The 18580-nt window shown below is 27.9% G+C and overlaps 3 protein-coding genes across 3 annotated transcripts; 1 reads left to right on the top strand and 2 right to left on the bottom strand.

Annotated features, from left to right (window-relative positions):
- Positions 1–8903: 8903 nt before the first annotated feature.
- Positions 8904–9464, bottom strand: GO595_006318 (ras-like GTP-binding protein RhoL; the record flags this gene model as incomplete). The annotated part of the gene is made up of 1 exon (XM_067919658.1): positions 8904–9464. One exon carries the CDS (start codon positions 9462–9464, stop codon positions 8904–8906), a length of 561 nt encoding a protein of 186 aa, XP_067773498.1.
- A 604-nt stretch (positions 9465–10068) lies between these two features.
- Positions 10069–10602, bottom strand: GO595_006317 (protein RTF2-like; the record flags this gene model as incomplete). Its single annotated transcript, XM_067919657.1, has 1 exon — positions 10069–10602. The coding sequence occupies one exon, from the start codon at positions 10600–10602 to the stop codon at positions 10069–10071; it is 534 nt and encodes a 177-aa protein (XP_067773497.1).
- A 252-nt stretch (positions 10603–10854) lies between these two features.
- Positions 10855–13677, top strand: GO595_006316 (uncharacterized protein; the record flags this gene model as incomplete). Its single annotated transcript, XM_067919656.1, has 2 exons — positions 10855–11689; positions 13292–13677. The coding sequence occupies 2 exons, from the start codon at positions 10855–10857 to the stop codon at positions 13675–13677; spliced, it is 1221 nt and encodes a 406-aa protein (XP_067773496.1).
- Between the last annotated feature and the right edge of the window lie 4903 nt (positions 13678–18580).

Genomic DNA, 18580 nt, shown 5'->3' with positions numbered 1-18580 from the left:
AAGTAGCAAAAAGAAAGTGAGTCAAAATTTGGATGATATTGGATTTGACTCTAAGCAAATCCAGTATCAAATATCTGGTGTTCTTAATGATGTATCATAATAATATCTAAAATCTTTATGCACAAACGAAGCATTTCTAACCAAGAACACTAAAAACAAGCTATTGAATATTCTAAATCAAATATCCCTTTTATGCAAATCTCTTAACTTCTTAACATTTGTAATAATGTCATCGATCATAACAACTAATCAATAAAGATTTTCAAGTATAATTTTGAAATTCAAAATTAATATATCTTATTTCAAATAAAATAAATATTTTTAGCGTTAATATCAATTTCTTTTACAAGAATGTTAAATACATTTTAACATGTTCAAAGTTTTCTGATCTCTTACTAAAAGAAACATAATTTTTGGAATAAAATTTTTCACAAGGAAGTACCCTGATGTCGCTCCAATTCGCGTATCTATTATATTCATAAATTTTTGTATTAATTTTAAAATTTCAAAGCCGTCAAAAATTGAATGCAATTTCATGTATCTCGAAAAATAGAGTATCATGAAAATAATGAATGACTTAAAAACACTTAATAACTAAAATTTAGATAATAATTTAAAAAGATAAATGATTTAATAATAATTAATAAAGATATTTGAATTTAAAAATTATTAAAACCGTTTTGTTTCAATGAATTTATTTCTGTTATCTTATTTCAATGAAAACAGATTCCTTTTACTGGGATTGATATTTTTGAGTAAAAAGAACCATAACATTATAAATTAACAAATGTTTCGATATCAAATACGAGTTACACATTTATAATTCTTCGGAGGAGTGAAATCTAAAAATCAAACTGTGATTCTCATTCATCATTTTTCTATCTATCATTGTTATTCGACTAGATAACAGTTGTAATAAATACATTTAAAATATTCTATGAGTAATGTCATTTCTCGAAAAAAAGATGCTGATGTCTTCCTGTATATATTGTATATTTCATTATATATCCATGAAGCAAATGAGGAACTTAATTATGGTCGTAAAGAACAACAATGAAATTTGTTTTCAGAATATATAAAAAAATCCATCTTTGAAGTATTCAAACCAATTAAAAAGCTGTTATTTCTGAATATCCCAGAAGAGACTCTATAAAATTTTTATTGATGTTAAAATAATATTTACTTGAAATTTGACAAAATTAACTCTCTCATCCGATTTTTGATGCTACTAACTTTTTCCCAATAGGCATCTAATATTGGTTTTTCTGGTTCCTGACTTATGTACTTATCATAGTTAAAATTAACGCAATCCTCATACCTCCAATTCTCTTCTTCATCTTTTTCCGCAGCTGACTCAAACAGTTTTCTTGATAAAGTGTGAGCTTTAAATTCATACTTACAGTACTTATGGTCTAATAATCTGAGATTTTTGTATAATTCACTTTTCATATCAATAGTTTTACCAATTAAATTAATGTCATTGCTTAAATTAAATTCAGGAGACAACCCATTGACTTTAAAGGTACCAGAGTATTTGCCGATTTTAACCTGGGCACACATCCGGTTTTTATTGATTTTGTGTGAAATGACTTTTTGAGTTATATTTGACATCTTATCGTGAATAAATGAATAAATTTTGATCGTCTATTGTAATCCCCTCTAATATAAGTTTTTATTTTTTACACTTTTTTTTAGTATTATTAATTCATCTTAAAAAAAAATAATCTACACTATTTAGCTTTGATCCTAAAAAATCGTCTTCTCAGTATAATTATCGTTTTTCAACTCAATAGTTGCAGGAAAAATATAGATTTTTCATATGAAAATATTTTTCATACATATAGTACAAGCTTATAAACCTATTTTGGCACCTTTTTCACAAAGAAATTTTTTTATTTCTTTGAAACCCAGCTTTTTAGCAATTTCAATAGCTGTTTCAAATTATTAAAACATATTCCATTTTGTTAAAACATGTGTAAATTTTTTCAAATGAATATTTTTTGAATTAACATCAATTCCTTTATCTAAGAGTAACTTTTAATTTAAATAAAACAAAATACCTGAATGAATTATCGTTTTTTACTTATTCAAAAGTATTTTCACCATTTATATATATATATATAATAAACACATTGAAATATATATAAAATTAAAAAAACGATGATCTATAGATGATGTCTTAATCGAAAATAAAATAAATTTTATATGAAAAAATGAGTGTAAAAATGTTAAAAATATAAAAGAAAATATCATAAACATTCGGTTCGCGCTTATTGGATAGTTTGATAAATGGGCATCGGCAAGCATCTGCATATAATAGAAACATAGTGTTTGGATAAACCGAGAGAATATTGATCTAAATTTACGGTACAAATTAATATGATTTATATATTAGCCATATTATTAAAACAAGAGAAAATGTGAATCAATTGATTGAAAGTGGATTTTGTTCTAAAGCCTTCACCTATTAGTATTTCTGTAGCAAATTAAATGGGAACATTTATAATATATTTATAATTATTTTCTATTATATATTATAATTATTAGAAAACATGTTCTCAATGAATTTTTTTTTAGATTCACATTTTTTATTACTTTTTCATACAATTGTAACCGTTTGAACTCAGAATTATTTTGAATGAACGGCCGTTAGTCAAAAAAGTAGGGGTTTTTCACTAAAATAACCGTATGAAAATAGACTTTTTATATGTATTTTAATCGTCAACCCCTCTGAAATAACTGCCAACACAAAATTGAATGTAAAGCTAAATAAAAAACGATGTTACACTATTTTATTCGAATCCGAATGATTTCAATGAGCTCACTCGGGAAATTATTATTGTTCAGAACAGCGACAAGGCGGTGGGGCATTGAATCAATGAGCTTGCGAATTCCAAGTTGGGAAAGATTTTCCCAAACATGAAATGCAATATTGATTAAATCTTCTTCAGTTTGCGGCCCCAAGTCTTCAATCCTTCTCTTCACTATAGACCACAGGTTCTCAATAACGTTAAGGTCCGGGCTCATTGCAGGCCAATTTTGAACTCGATTGCAATATGTAGAACATGACAATTCATAAAGATTTATATGCGAAGCAATTGATATTATTGATCGATTTATATAATATTAATTAAGTCAAAAATGAATTTTAATGGAACATTGATATAAAATTTGTGTTGTATTACAGAGACGATTAAATATTTCACAATATCCTAATGCTTGATCGTAGTTTAGTTTAATATATGATAATTGTTTTCTTTGATTCATTCTAATTAATTCAATGTATAATGTATGCAATGTCGATAACTTGCTATTTAATAATATCTGTTTCATCATCTTTGCCAAATTTTATTTTTGTTCAAAAAACTTGGCGAAAATCGTAAATTATTCAAAATGAAATTGAATTAAAATATTTTATCAGAAAACAAATTGAGAGCCATTTTTTGAATGCAAATTACACCTTATTCAAATTCCCCATAATGATTGAATTAGGCCTTTACTTTATGAATACTACTCATTTAAATTTCCCACGGTTGTAGGATAGTACCTTACACTCATCTCCAAAAATCCGTAACTTTTTTTTACATTTGAAAGAAATTCAATGGTTAATTTTTACGGATTTTTGGTTAACGTACAATAATCAAAAAGTAGAAATAATTTATTGAATTACAAAATTTAATGCAAAATGTTTGGGTGCTGTATTAGTGGGCTAATATTCTGCATCGGGTGTTGTATCGAGAACTTGTAACGACTTTCAATATCTGGGGGCGTCCGATTGACGAAAAATTTCGATATTTTGATAAAATCGTCTTCAAATTGTGAATGATATATCATTATCATATGGTCTTCAAAAAACGTCCAAGGGTTATCTGCACTCGAATAAGTTTGGTATTTTCTGAGATTAGTATCGATTGGTAATTTATGACTGACAACTAGAAATTGTATTGTTTTATCATTATTGTCTAAACATGCAAGGATTCTCGCCCTAAATGAAAGAACAAGTTTGTTGATAGTACTCATAGGAATTTAAATCTCAGCATTGAACAAGATATTGTATAACTTCATCTATATTTTTTGGGTTGTGCGCATTAACAAAATGTTTTAATATACCCCACAGGTTTTCTTTTGGGGAGAGATCACAACTATTTGGTGGCCAATTATTTAACCAAACGCACATCGCATTGAGAAAATCTTTCGTATAATAAGAGGTATGAGATGATGCTCCATCTTGTTGCCATATTTATTGAAGTTGGCCAAAAATGTGATCAAGTGTGGGAAATACTGAATGAGTTTTTAAAATTTCAACATACTTTTTTGAATCTTCGGTTTAATTAATAAAAATTAAATCGCTTTTATAATTGACCCCAATAGCTGCAAATACCATAACTCCTTTTGGAAATTTTTCTTTTAATGCTATAATCTGATCTGAGGTTTCACCGTTTTTCCGCCAAACCCATTTCCCGTCTGACCTTAAACAAAACCGCGATTCGTCGGAAAAAATTATTTTGTCGTATTGGAAATTAAGGTCATTTGATATATTTGTTGAAAAATTTATGTGTTTTGATATTTGTTGTTAACTTAAATTTTGAAACACTTTACAAGGTTTCCAGTTATACTTAAGTTTGTGCCTTGCTCTATTTATTTAAGTCGGAGATAAAGGTAAAAAAATGATAATGATCTATCACTAATCGTCGGATCAGCAGACGTAAAAGCATCAACTTGTTGCATCATTGAATCTGTAAGCTTTGTTGGCCTTCCTCTTTGTGCTGGAGTAGGACATTCTTTATTTTGTTTATAGTAATTTAAAGTTTTATAAATTCTTTATTATTATTTCTACAATGACAAACATGTAAAATAAATTTTATTGTGTTCTCTTTGTTTTTAAGGTTTAAAATGTTCCATTCTTTGGATTTCGATGGGTCATATCCTTCGTATTACATCTAAATGACTTTTGAATTGCTATTTGGTCTTACGAATTTTTGGAAACAAGTTTATTTTTTTCTTAGCCGATTAAAGCTATGATTTCTGTTCTCGTTTTGATCATATTTTGAGTCATTTGACAACCTGTGTCTTGCATGAACAATAAAAATGATGAATCAAACAAACATTGTCAATATCTCGGGCTGGGCTTTGTTTGACAAATTTTCATTTGAGAATTTTTAATTTTAATGCTTATTTTGTTTATTCTTCATGCATCTCAAATTTTCATAGAAGAAAACAACACGCTAGTTGTCAATGCAGCTGATATTTCACAAGGGACATACAAACAATATCAAGACAAAACAGAATTTATTAATTTTGTGGATGATGTCAATCTATTTGAGAATTCAGCATTTAGAAATTGGCCTGCGTTAATTTCTGTTATAATTTCAAATTCAGTCGTTACCATTTCAGATTTCTCCTTTTATTCATGTAACGAGTTATCAATGATTACACTTTCAAATTCTGTAAAATCCATAGGTATTTCAACATTTCAAAAATGTACTTCTCTATTAAATATCACAATTCCAAATTCTGTAACATCTATTGGTTCTTCAGCATTTCGAGAATGTACTTCTCTATCAATTGTAACGATTCCAAGTTCAGTGACATCTATTGGTTCTTCAGCATTTCGAGGATGTAATATTAATATTACATTTTACCAAATTCAACAACAAAAATTGAGAATGAATTGTTTTATTCTTGTCCATTGACCTCAATTACCATGAGTGATAATGTTGAGACAATTGGAGATTATGCATTTTTTGGTGTTGTTATTGACACAGAAAATTTCAAATTTCCAAAATCATTAAAATCAATTGGATTTTTTTCTTTTGGCTATTGTAATCATTTCTATTCACTTATATTTAATGATGGAATGAAGACAATTGGTGATTCATCATTTAATTCATGTTATAACTTAAAAACAGTAGTAATTTCAAACACTGTTACAGAGATTGGATCTTATTCATTTTATGATTGTCATTCATTAGAATCTTTAACCATTGGGGAAAATGTTGAAACCATTTGTGAAGAAGCATTTACAAATTCTAATTTAACTGAAGTCATAATACCCAAATCAGTTAAATTAATCGAAAACAATGCATTTTCTTGTTATAGTCTTGAAAACATTAAAGTTTCAAATGAAAATAAATTTTATCCGAATCATCAAAATGATGGAATTCTTTATAATAAAGAAATAACTCAAATCGGATATTATCCAAAACGAAATAAAAAAGAAACTTATGAATTTCCTAATACAGTTACTTCAATTGGTAATTTTTCATTTTCTAAATATCCTTTTAATAAAATTATAATTCCGAATTTTGTAACTTATATTGGTTATTATGCATTCGGTAGTAACCCTAATTTAACAGAAGTTATTATAGGAGAAAATGTTAAAATAATTGAAAATTTTGCATTTTCTGGTTGCAGATTATTATCTAAAATTAGAATTCCTAATTTAGTTACCACAATTAATGAATATACATTTAGTGGTAATTCTAATTTAACAGAAGTTATTTTTGGAGAAAATGTTAATATAATTAAAGAATCTGCATTTTCTTTTTGTGATTCATTAACTAATATTACAATTCCTAATTCAGTTACTGTAATTAATGATTTTGCGTTTTCTTTTTGTAGTTCATTAGTTAATGTTAACATTCCTGAATCAGTTACTTTAATTGGTGAATCAGTATTTAATAATTGTTTAAAACTTCAATTTATCAATGTATCAAAAGGGAACAAATTTTATTCTAATTATGATAATGATGGAATTCTTTATAACAAAAACATTACACAAATTCTTTATTATCCAATTTCGAACACAAAAGAAAAATTTGAAGTTCCAAATTCTATAATTAATATTAATGATTATTTATTTTATCAATGCACAAATTTGAAAGTGATTATTATTGGTGAGAATGTTAAAACAATTGGAAATCATGCTTTTAGTTATTGTACTTCATTAACAAATATTCAAATTCCTCATTCAGTAACATCAATTGGTCAATCATTATTTTTGCATTGTATCAAATTAGAAACAATTATTTAAAGTGAAAACATTGATAAAATAGACAAAAATACATTTAATTATTGTATCTCATTAACGAAAATCGAAATCTCAAATTTAGTAACGTCAATTGGTATTTCAGCATTTTCATATTGTTATAATTTAGAAACAATTATTATGAATGATAACATTAACCAAATTGATGATTTTGCATTTTATAATTGTATTTCATTAAGAAACATTAACATTCCTGAATCAGTTACTTTAATTGGTGAATCAGTATTTAATAATTGTTTAAAACTTCAATTTATCAATGTATCAAAAGAGAACAAATTTTATTCTAATTATGATAATGATGGAATTCTTTATAACAAAAACATTACACAAATTCTTTATTATCCAATTTCGAACACAAAAGAAAAATTTGAAGTTCCAAATTCTATAATTTCAATTAAATCTTTTTCTAATTCTTCGTATTTAACAACAATTATATTAAATAATAATGTGCGAATAATTAATGATTATACATTTCGTAATTGTCGTTCTCTAAAAGATATTGTTATTCCGAATTCAGTTATAACAATGGGAAAAAATTCATTTCAATATTGTGCAAAATTAGAATCAATTAAACTCAGCGAAAGTTTAACACGAATTAATGAATTTTCCTTTGATTCATGCGAATCATTAAGAAATATTATAATTCCTGAATCAGTTTCTCTAATATTTCCTTATGCATTTAGTTACTGTACTCAACTTGAAACTATTTCTATTCCAAAAGGTGTAATTCGTATTTATGATTATTCATTTTTACGGTGTTCAAATATTAAATATATAAATGTATCTCAAAATAATAATAAATTTTCTAATTATCAAAATGATGGAATTCTTTATAATAAAGATATTACAAAATTATTGTTATATACAACAGGATCTGAAAATAATGCATTTATTACACCTGAAACGGTTCAAATCATTGGAGAATTTGCGTTTTATTCATCTCAAAGTCTTTTCACTTTAACATTGGGCGAAAATATAAAAACAATTAAAAGTTCTGCATTTCGTAATTGCATTAATATGAAATGTGTATATTTTCATGGTGTTAATGAACCTAATGTTGAATGGGACGCATTTCTAAATGTAGGAACTGAAATTATTATGGTTCCAAATAATTACATATACATCCGAAGTTTATCTTTTTTGAATGTTTTAAGCGGTGAAATTGCTGATGGTTGTCCAGATGATAAAGTCATTACAAGAAAAAATAATTACACTTCAAGAAATGTTTATGTGATTTGTTCTATATTTGCTGCAATTATAATTGTTGCAATTTTGATTAGGGTGGTTGTTAGAAGACTTAGAAACAGAATTAATATAAAATTATTACCAAGTGATCCTCTAATGCCTCATGATGCTGATAAAAATTAAAAACATTTAATAAAAAAGTAAATAGTCTGAGAATATATTCTTTTGTATCTTCTATATAATAACTCTACAAGAGATCTTTATAAAGAGTATTAATACTCTTTATAATAACATTATTATATAGAACTCTTTATAATAACTACAAAAGAGAATATAAATATATAGATTTGTTTAAAAAAAATTAAAATAATGTTATAAAACTAATATGAAATTTTAGATTTTTTAGTATGATAAAAAATTGTATAACTTCGTTCGAATTCACAATTGGTCCGTACTGTGAAAAAAGAATTGTGAATAAAAGACGTTATATAACATCACCTTCATACAAATAACAAATATAACCGCCGGAATGAACCACCCTGTTAAAATTGAATGGCTTTCACAACTGTTACTTTTGTCGTACTTTACTGAAAATTAGGCCAAGATTTTTCATAAAAAAATGAGATATAAGAATAAAAAATAGCTCCCAAAGAATTGATATTTAATGACGTTAGGAAATATTACAACAGCCTCCACTTCCTTGATTTGGTGATATTGATTTGACAATAGCTTTATCGAAAACTTCTTTAACTCCTTCGTTTTTGAGAGCTGAGCATTCTGCATAATCAAACGCTTGAATTTGCTTTGCCATCATTACGCCTTCCTCATAGGAAACGCATTGATCTGGCGGTGTTGAGCTTCTTAAATCTGTTTTTGTTCCAACAAGCAATATTACCGGTTGCTTAGAGTTGAGCTTTACCTCCTCAACCCATTTGTTCTTAATGTTTTCGAAAGACGATCTATCAACAACTGAAAAACATAGCAAAAAAATATCTGTACCAGGGTAAGAAAGAGTTCTTATATTCTCTAATTCTTCCTGACCTGCCGTATCCCATAACTGAACTGGGTATTCTTGGTCGTTAACTTTAACTTTGCATTTGGAATTTTCGAAAACTGTTGGAACATAATCTAAAGGGAAAGTACCATTAGAGTATATGACGAGGAGGCATGTCTTACCGACAGCACCATCGCCGACGGCAACTAGTTTGATTGGATCCCTACCGGACGACATTCTGAGTAATCTGTTTCTGAGAAAGACGTTAGGAAGTTTTTGAGAATGTTGCTAACAAAATAATTGAAAAGTTTTTGTTGGATTCTTCATTTCTGAAATTTACTTTATTGAGTGCTTATCTGGTCAGATAAGAATTTAAATTCTTATTCTTGATTTAAATTTAAATTCTTTGATTGATTTGTTTTAAAACATGTACATGTTTTAGTGAATAAAATTAGTAATACTTAAATAAATGTTGTTACTTAGTAAAAAGCTAACTGATTTTTTATGATAAAAGTCGAATTGTACTAATTTTCATTGAAATTGCATCACAAATGTGGAGAAATATTCATTAAGTTATTTGAAAAAAAAATATTATAAAATAGAAATATTAATAAAAGTTTGATAAATTCCTGTGAAAGATAAAAGCTTGAACTCATTGAGATATTTACGCATTTCATATTGAAAAAACGGCCTTTGTAAAATTATTGAATGCAATAACCGTGAGAAAAATAAACGTTTATTTTAAAGGTTTTCTGTGGCAGTTTGCAATTTTTCAGAAAAAATGATAAACGTCTTTTTATAAATTTTTGCCAACTTTACTTCAAATTTATGTTACAAATTTTCATTCTTTCTTTTCTTCTTTTTGTTCTGTGTGCTTGTGATGCGTTTTCTTCGGATTTGTTACATTTATGAGATCATCTTCTGTAAACTCGGCTCCACAAATAGGGCAAACATGAGTGTTTAGTTGAACCAATGAATACTCAAGGAAAAGATGTCCACATTTAAATATTATGACCCATGAATCTTGTGTTCCTGGTGAAGGTGATTTACCAGATACAGGGCACACATATTCCAAGAGGTTTGGGAAGCCAAGTAAATCAACTTCTTTAAGGTTTTTTAAATGTCGGATATATTTGATTCGATTTGGAACTGTTCCTTCAGCAATAGCATTAAGTGCATCGTTCTTATTAAAAAATGTTCCAAATTTTGATACAAGTATTGGCGCATGTAAAGGAGAACCTGTTAGTGCGCATTCAACCCAACATGATTTCGAATATGATGAAGACCTTTGAGAATTTTCGACTCTTGCTTGTGTATTATTTTTTGTTTTAACCATATCAGGTCTATGTGTGATTAATCCTCCATCAAGTCCCATTTATATCCGAGTGTAGGTGGACGTTAAAGAACCCTGAAAAAATGAATGGTTTACATGAGAATTGAATAGCAGAAGCCGTTAAAAACTCATCAGATGTTTCTTCACAAAACCCTGCAAAATGATACACAAATAACAGGAATCGCAGGGATATGTGATATTGACAATGATGTAACATCAATAGCAATTGCTCAAGGATGTAATTTAAATATTGTAAATCCCAAAAATTTTCAGATTACACAAACTTATCCATTTATGTCACCAATTGAAGTTTTAGCATATGAAAAATATTCACAATCTACATTTATTCTTCTTCGAAATTATAATTGGTTTATTTTCAAACTTCCTGAATTAATTAAAACAGGCTCATTATTTGCTCCAATTTTTTCAAGTCCTCATCGTTCTTTATTACCACGAGAATCCGATTTAACAGAACCTCCAGCTGCCTCCACTCCAGTTGCCACGGCCATAATTCGGTTTAATGAGAGTCGAATTCTTTATGCAGTTCATCCACATTACATAGCTCTGCGTGTTCAGCAAAGTTGTATTCATGTCATTCCAATTGAAGGAAATAATGAACCATTTATCATTCCAATCTTACAATCCAACATAGTTGACATGGCTTTTTTAGGACCAGTTTCATGTTCCACCCGACTTTCATTCATATCTGACTCTCAAACTGGCGATCGTTTACTATCTGTATATTCTTTAAATGATACATCCACCGAATTCTCACTTGAATTCACAGTCAACTTACCAAACAATGCCCATTCGTTATTACCATTACATCCAGAATTACATTCCTCCATAGTTGTGTTTACACGCGATGGAGTTATTCGTATTACAGCACCCGAAGGCCTTTCTCAAACAGTTGAACATTTATCAGCGTTTATGCCACCATACATTGTACATCATTGTCATTTCTTTGATGACATCTATTTAATCTGTGATTCCTGTGGCGGATTAAGTGGTGTTTCATTACCTGTTGAAGGTACAGTCACAATTGAATCAATGAAAAACGTTGGCCCCACAAGTGGAATCATTGCAATTAACAAACAACATTTTTTTGTAGCGTCACCATTTGGTGATAGTCATTTTTATGAGTTTATATTATTAGAAAATTCGTTTTTGCTTAAAGAAATTGGAGTTATTCATAGTAAAGCAATTGTGTCTAATTTACAAGAGCTGAATGGTGAGATATTTTGTAACTCTGGAAGATCTAATTCATCTGAGATTAATATATTTGAGAAAGCTTTAAATGTTAAGAAAGAATGGAATATGAATGTTGGTGAATGTGTTAATATTTTTTGCTTTTTAATTGGTGAAAAAGTTTTTATTTGTTTAAATTATTATAATCAAACAAATTTGATAGAATGTGATATCGGAAGTAATAATATAAATAATATTTATTGGAGTGAGATACAAAATGATAAAGTTACTTTAATGTTTGAAAAAATAGAAAATGAGTTAATTTTATATGCAAATGATACAAAAATTGTTAAATTCGATGAAAAAATGAAAATTTTAAATAAAATCGAAAATGAAAATGTAAATTTAATATCAAATTCCAATAAATATATCATTTATACTACAAATTCAAATGAAGTTAAAGTAATAAAAATTAAGAATTTTAAACTAAAAGTAAAATTCGATATAGATGACCAAATTTTATTAATTGCTAATGATGATAATTATATAGCTTTATATTTAATTAATAATTTTTTGGCTTTAATTAACATCAACGATGGAAGTAAAGTGCTCAAAAAGTTACCGCTGATCACGTTGAGTTCAATTTGCTTTTTTAATGATAATATTTTATTAGGCACAATAAATGGTAATATAGTATATTTAACGTTAGATTTAGAAGTCGAAAGAACAATTGAGTGTAGTGATTTTGATGTCAAACTTCAAAAATATCAAAATGAAATTATCTCAAATGGTAATCCATCATTTGAAATTCGGGGAAACATTCGATATTTTTATAACTTATGTACAAGTGAAGAAATTCATAAAGTAACAGAAGACCTAATTTTGTGTCTATATAAAGATGAATTAACATTATATCGAATTTTACCTAAATCCATTAATGGACTTCTTCGATCGATGTTTAAAGTTCCAGATTTATTAAACTTTATAATATTAGAAAACAACGTTGTGATTTGTTTAATCGAAGAGGATTCTAAACAATACATTATAAAATATATAAACTTCGAAGAGAATTATCGATATGAAATCCAACAAAGTTTAACACTATTTCAACACATTAAATTTGAAGAAAATGATTTAATAATCATTGGCTATCAATCCGATTATTTCATTGAGATATTAAACATTGATCTTCAAGTTAAGTGCAAACAAAAATTAGCGAAAACTCCGACATCAGTTTCGATACTCAATGATTTATTAATTATATCAATTGAAGGCGGAACAATTGAATTCTATTGCATCAAAAACATTAATGAAACGTATGAAATCGAACGTAAGATGATCATTGAGTCACATTATATTACGCCAACATTATATATAAATGAAAACGATTATTTGTTTGCAACAGATATATATCAATCATTGTTTGTGTATAAAATAATTAATAATAATAACATAATAAAAGTAACTGAGGATAATATGGCGAAAGGTTTAAACAAAATCGCTGTGCTAAATAATAATAAAATATTCACTTCCGATTTTAAAGGTTCGATTTATTATTACGAATTTAATGAAAATGATGGTAAGTTATATGAAAAAGGTTCGTTCCAATTATCATCGAAAGTTTTGTCATTGATCGAATTCGATAATAAAATATTTTACTCAACTGAAGGAGGTGGAATTGGACAACTTACGGAATGTGATGATGTATTGTTAATGAAAGTAAGAGATGCTTTGGATGAAGAAAATGTCGTTATGTTGGCTGACACTATAACACCTGCAATGTTCGAATGGAAACAAGAAAATATATTCATCGATTTGGATAACTTGGAAGTAATTTTGAAGCTGCCGAAAAGATTAATTAATAAAATAGCACAAAAGGTGGGAATGAATAGAGATGAGCTTGTGAACCATTTACAGAAGTATCTATAGATAAAAAATATATTTTAAAAATAATTATTTGTGTATAAATTTTCGTTTTGATGAGAAGTGAAGGACAGAATAAAGTTTTGAAAACCATGTTCAAAAATTACGTATTTTTTCATCATATGGTATTCTTCCACACTAACTCCTTTTTTGTTACAATTATCGAGTTTTTGAATTTAATTGAACGAGATATATATCAAAAACCGAGTTAAAACACTTGACATCTTTTCTCAATTCCTTCGGAAAAATAAACTACAAGAATCAATGAAGAAATCACTCATTTGTTCGGACAAAATCATTCATTTTTTCAAAATGCATATGAAGCAGAAATTATGTTTCATTAAAAAGATACCTTTAAATATTTTTATGAAAATAAATTAAAAAATATTAATAATTTAGGAAAATTAATAAAGCTTTGTATTATATATAATATAGGGTGTTCCACCCCAACCGTAGTATCTCTTTATATAGTATAGATACAACAATATTTTTAATATTAATCAGAACACTAAATTTGATGGGTTTTATTTTTTATTTAAAAATAATTTTTGTCAAGTCTATCATTAACTAATAATCGATTTTTCTTTAATTGAATGCAAAAAAATGACGTTTAAAATTTTCCCCCATACTAATGGAGCTTGATCAAAAATCAATCACAATATATCTCGCGATGAAGGGAATGTCAGCAAAAGCGATTCATACCGAAATGGAGATCATATTGGGAGAAGAATGTATTTCATATTCAACATTATGTAAATACCTCAGACAAAGAAGTTTTGATCAAACAATGTCACCTTACATTAGTGAACCGATTACCCCTATTATCGAAAATGTTGATTTAAAAATTATGGAAATTTTAGATAAATTTCCATATGCTTCAATAAGACAAATAGCTAAGTTAACAGAGATTCCAAACACTATTGTATATAGGCATCTTGCTGAAAAGCTTGGCTATGAAAATAAACTTTTAAAGTTGGTTCCACATATACTGACGGAAGATATTAAAAAACAAAGAGTCACTAAATCAATCAAAATTTTAAAGACATTGAAGATTGCAAGACATAACAGTTATAAATATTTTATAACAGGTGACGAGTCCTGGTTTTATTATGATTATTATTATGTTCGACAATGGATACCACGAGGAACACCACGAGGTACAATAAGCAAAAGGACAATTACGCAAAAAAAAAGTAATGTTGACGGTTTTTCGGAATCCCCACGAATTTAAAGTTATTGACTTTCTTTCAAAGGGTGAAACATTTAATTCACAATATTATGTATAATATATTTTATCGAAACTTTCCAAAAAGAATGGTACAAATCCTAAAAATGACACAAGAAAAATTACTGTACATGCCGATAATGCAAAACCGCATACGTCGAGATATACAATCTTATATATGGACTCCAACAAGCTCAAAAGGGCACCTCATCCCCCCTACTCCCCAGATATAGCTCCTTCAGACTTTTTCCTTTATGGATATGTAAAAGGAAAAATGGAAGGATTTCAATATGAAAGTAGAGAAGAGGTTGAAGAAAAAGTGATTTCAATATTATTAAATATACCGAAAGAAACTTTGCAAAGCGTTTTTGACGAATGGGAAATAAAACTTAAAAAAGTTATCGTAACGAATGGAGAGTTTATTTAATAAACATTTCATTATTATGAATAAATTTTAAAGAACTTCAAAAATGAGTGAGATACTACGGTTGGGGTGGAACATTCTATAATCATAATAATATATTCATTTTTTGTGGAAGAATCGATGAGAATCAATGATAACATTATTAATGGAGCAGCAATTGTTGGTAATATTTTTTTAGTTTCGAGTTTTCTTAAAAGCTCACTCTAAACGGTCGCCACAATAATAAAAACTGATTTATCTCATGATAGAATGAATCACTGATATATAAAACATGTTGAATTGCTTATGCAATTACATAGAAATAATATTTTCAAATCATTTTTTTTTGAAACATAATAGGTCTTTTGAACATGATTGAATGATTAAAATTCGAAAGTACTATTTATTCAGGAAACCAAACCAAACTTGTTTGCACCTATTTTCGTGATAAATTGTATCACATCTGCTTTTGCTATTCTTTGGTTATAACATTCCTCATATACATCCTATAAGGAGAACTTTGAGCATTAATTTTTAATCCTGTTTTTTTAAATGCTAAACGGTTATTTCTCGATATTGTAGCCGTATCTAAAGCAATAATTATGTCATCAATTGTCTTTGTTTGTGTATTTCCATCTCTTCCATTAATAATCCCTATTAATCTCATTTCAAAAACACCAGAAGTCACTAAATCATAAGGCTTAAAAAGATAAGATAAATGCGGATATAATGTAATTAATAAAATATCTTTTTGAGTGATTTCATTTAATAGATCCTCATCAATATGTTGTGAACATAATTTATCGATGTCTGGAAATATCACTAATCTAACATATCCCCCAAATATTTCTTCATTAACAAAAGCTGATTCCTGATACCTGTAAATGAGATCCTTGTTTTCACGGATACCATCTTTTATTTATTCCTTATCAAGGGTCTTTTTCAATTATGAGAGGTACTATAGTATCACCAGCCATCGGAATTGAAGAAATAACAGTCATTTTTTCTCGCTTATCTTTACATAATAAAATACTTTCTGATTATAAATGTTTTGAAAAACAGCGACTCTTTTATTTTTTCTGTCTGCCCAACTTTGACAACCAACTTCATCTATATTAAACACCAGTTCAACTGGAACTCCCTTAACATATTTGTTTAGATTTTTAATATGTTTTTGAACATAATCAAAAGGTAATCCAAGTCTTGAACTATTTTATGGGATAGCTATATCAATTCGAATTTTATCATCATTACGTTTAATGGATTTGTTATGCCAATCAATCGAAACATCGACACAGAATTGATCCATATTATATTGTCTTAAAAATCCGACTATTATCTAATGAATAAAGAGTAATTAATTCCTTATGAGTTCACTCATTATCATCGGCCTTCCATTTGGTTTAGGTGGAGATTTTAGATGTTTGGTCAATTTTGATTGATTGCATTCACAAATTTTTGCGACCTTTTGCATCGAAAGATGACGAACGAGAATGGCAGTGCAAAAATGAAAAAAAAAAAGATTGCCGATAAGTTTAACACTAATATTGATTTAAAATCAGTTGTATTATCAAAAGAAAAGTTAGGGTTCAATAATAGACCTTTTATGAAAATTCTAAAGATATCTGAAGAACGAAAAAATCTTCGCTATCAATTCCCAAATTATGCAAAAGAAGAACTTAATGAAAAGTTATAGTGTTTCCAGATGAACCCCGTTTTGGGATTATGCTCAACAATCGATATGTGTATATAAAAAATGAAAATTGAATAAAACAGCTTTGCTAGAAAACACAATATAAATAGATTCAATTATGTACTGGAGAGCTACTAATCCTGGCTATGAGAGCGAATTGATTATTTCATCAAATAGTTGGATACTCGCGAATATATTTCTGTTCTTGAAATAACCTAGTTATTGTAATCAAGACATGTGATATGAAATAATGAATATGCGGTCGGTTATTTATGCAAGATGGAGCCGAATGCCACAATTTTAAAATTACAATGAATTATCTCCGTAACAAGGCTCAGCTTGTTCTGGGTGGCTCCAAAATTCATGTGATATGAACCCAATCCAAATGATTTGGTCAATTATGAAAAAAAAAATTAACAAGAAAAATAATATGAAAACACTTAAAATCAAAACAAAAGAAAGTAATTATCGCAATTTTGAACATTCGGAATAATCTTTAACAACCTATGATTGACAATCTTGTACAAGATTCTCGAGAATATAGGATTTAGTGCTTAAGGTGAACGAATGTTTATTCGAACATTCTAACATTCATTATATATGGTAAGATCATACTTTGGGTTACTTTTCGAAAAAATCACTTGTTGGATGAGCCATTCACAAAAATAAATCATTTTTATAAATTGAAGATAGAAGCAGTTGCTGTCCCAAAACTAAGTCGTTGCCTTACCATTCTCGGATTTGAAAATGGAATTAAAGTTCATAGAGAATGTTTTAGTATTGATTTTATAGGTGCAAATTCATTAATGCATCTAATTAATATTATCAAAAATGTTATTCCGACAATTGGTGTTCGCCACCTATGCGAAGTTTCAAATTCCAACAAGGAGATATTATAATGTAATTAAAGAACATATCAGTAATACGGAAAAACCTACATCTCTACCAGCAAATCTATTACTCACTATAGAAGAAGAAGAAATAATAATCAATAATATACGTAAAGCACAAATTAATAATGATTGCCTTACAGGAAAAGAAGTCCCAGAATTAGCCTCACAACTATATCAAAAATAAAACAAAAGAAGTACGTGAATTTAATAAAAATTGGTGCTGGAAATTTATGAAAAGGCATTAAGATAAAATTACAAAAGTGAGTCCGTTTTCAATTAAAGATAATCGTCCTCAAATCAATCAAAATGTAGTTGAGAGATACATCCAAGATATAGAAGGACTTATTGCTAATCCACCAATTTCTCAACTTTTGATTAATATCAATGTAACTGGCTTCAATAGAAGACCAGAAAAAGGCAAACGAAAAAATGTTATTGTATGTATAGATTGTTACGCATATGCATATTAAAGAGTAGATATTGATTTACATCATATTTCTCTGATCACAGCGATTACAGTTTTTTGTCCATCTCTGAGACTATTATGTCTTTCAACAAGATAGACTCTTGATGAAGATATTCATAATACATTTATTTTCAGATGAGGTTCTTATTGTCTTACAAGAAAATATTTTATGACAGAACAATGGTATATTTAGTTTGAAATATTTTTGCGTCATATGTTCGAATGATAC

Source organism: Histomonas meleagridis (genome assembly GCF_020186115.1).
Source record: "Histomonas meleagridis strain 2922-C6/04-10x chromosome Unknown contig_43, whole genome shotgun sequence".
In the NCBI taxonomy this organism is placed as follows: domain Eukaryota; phylum Parabasalia; order Tritrichomonadida; family Dientamoebidae; genus Histomonas; species Histomonas meleagridis.
The sequence above is the reverse complement of the archived record's forward strand: the minus strand, read 5'-3'. Positions and strand labels throughout refer to the sequence as shown.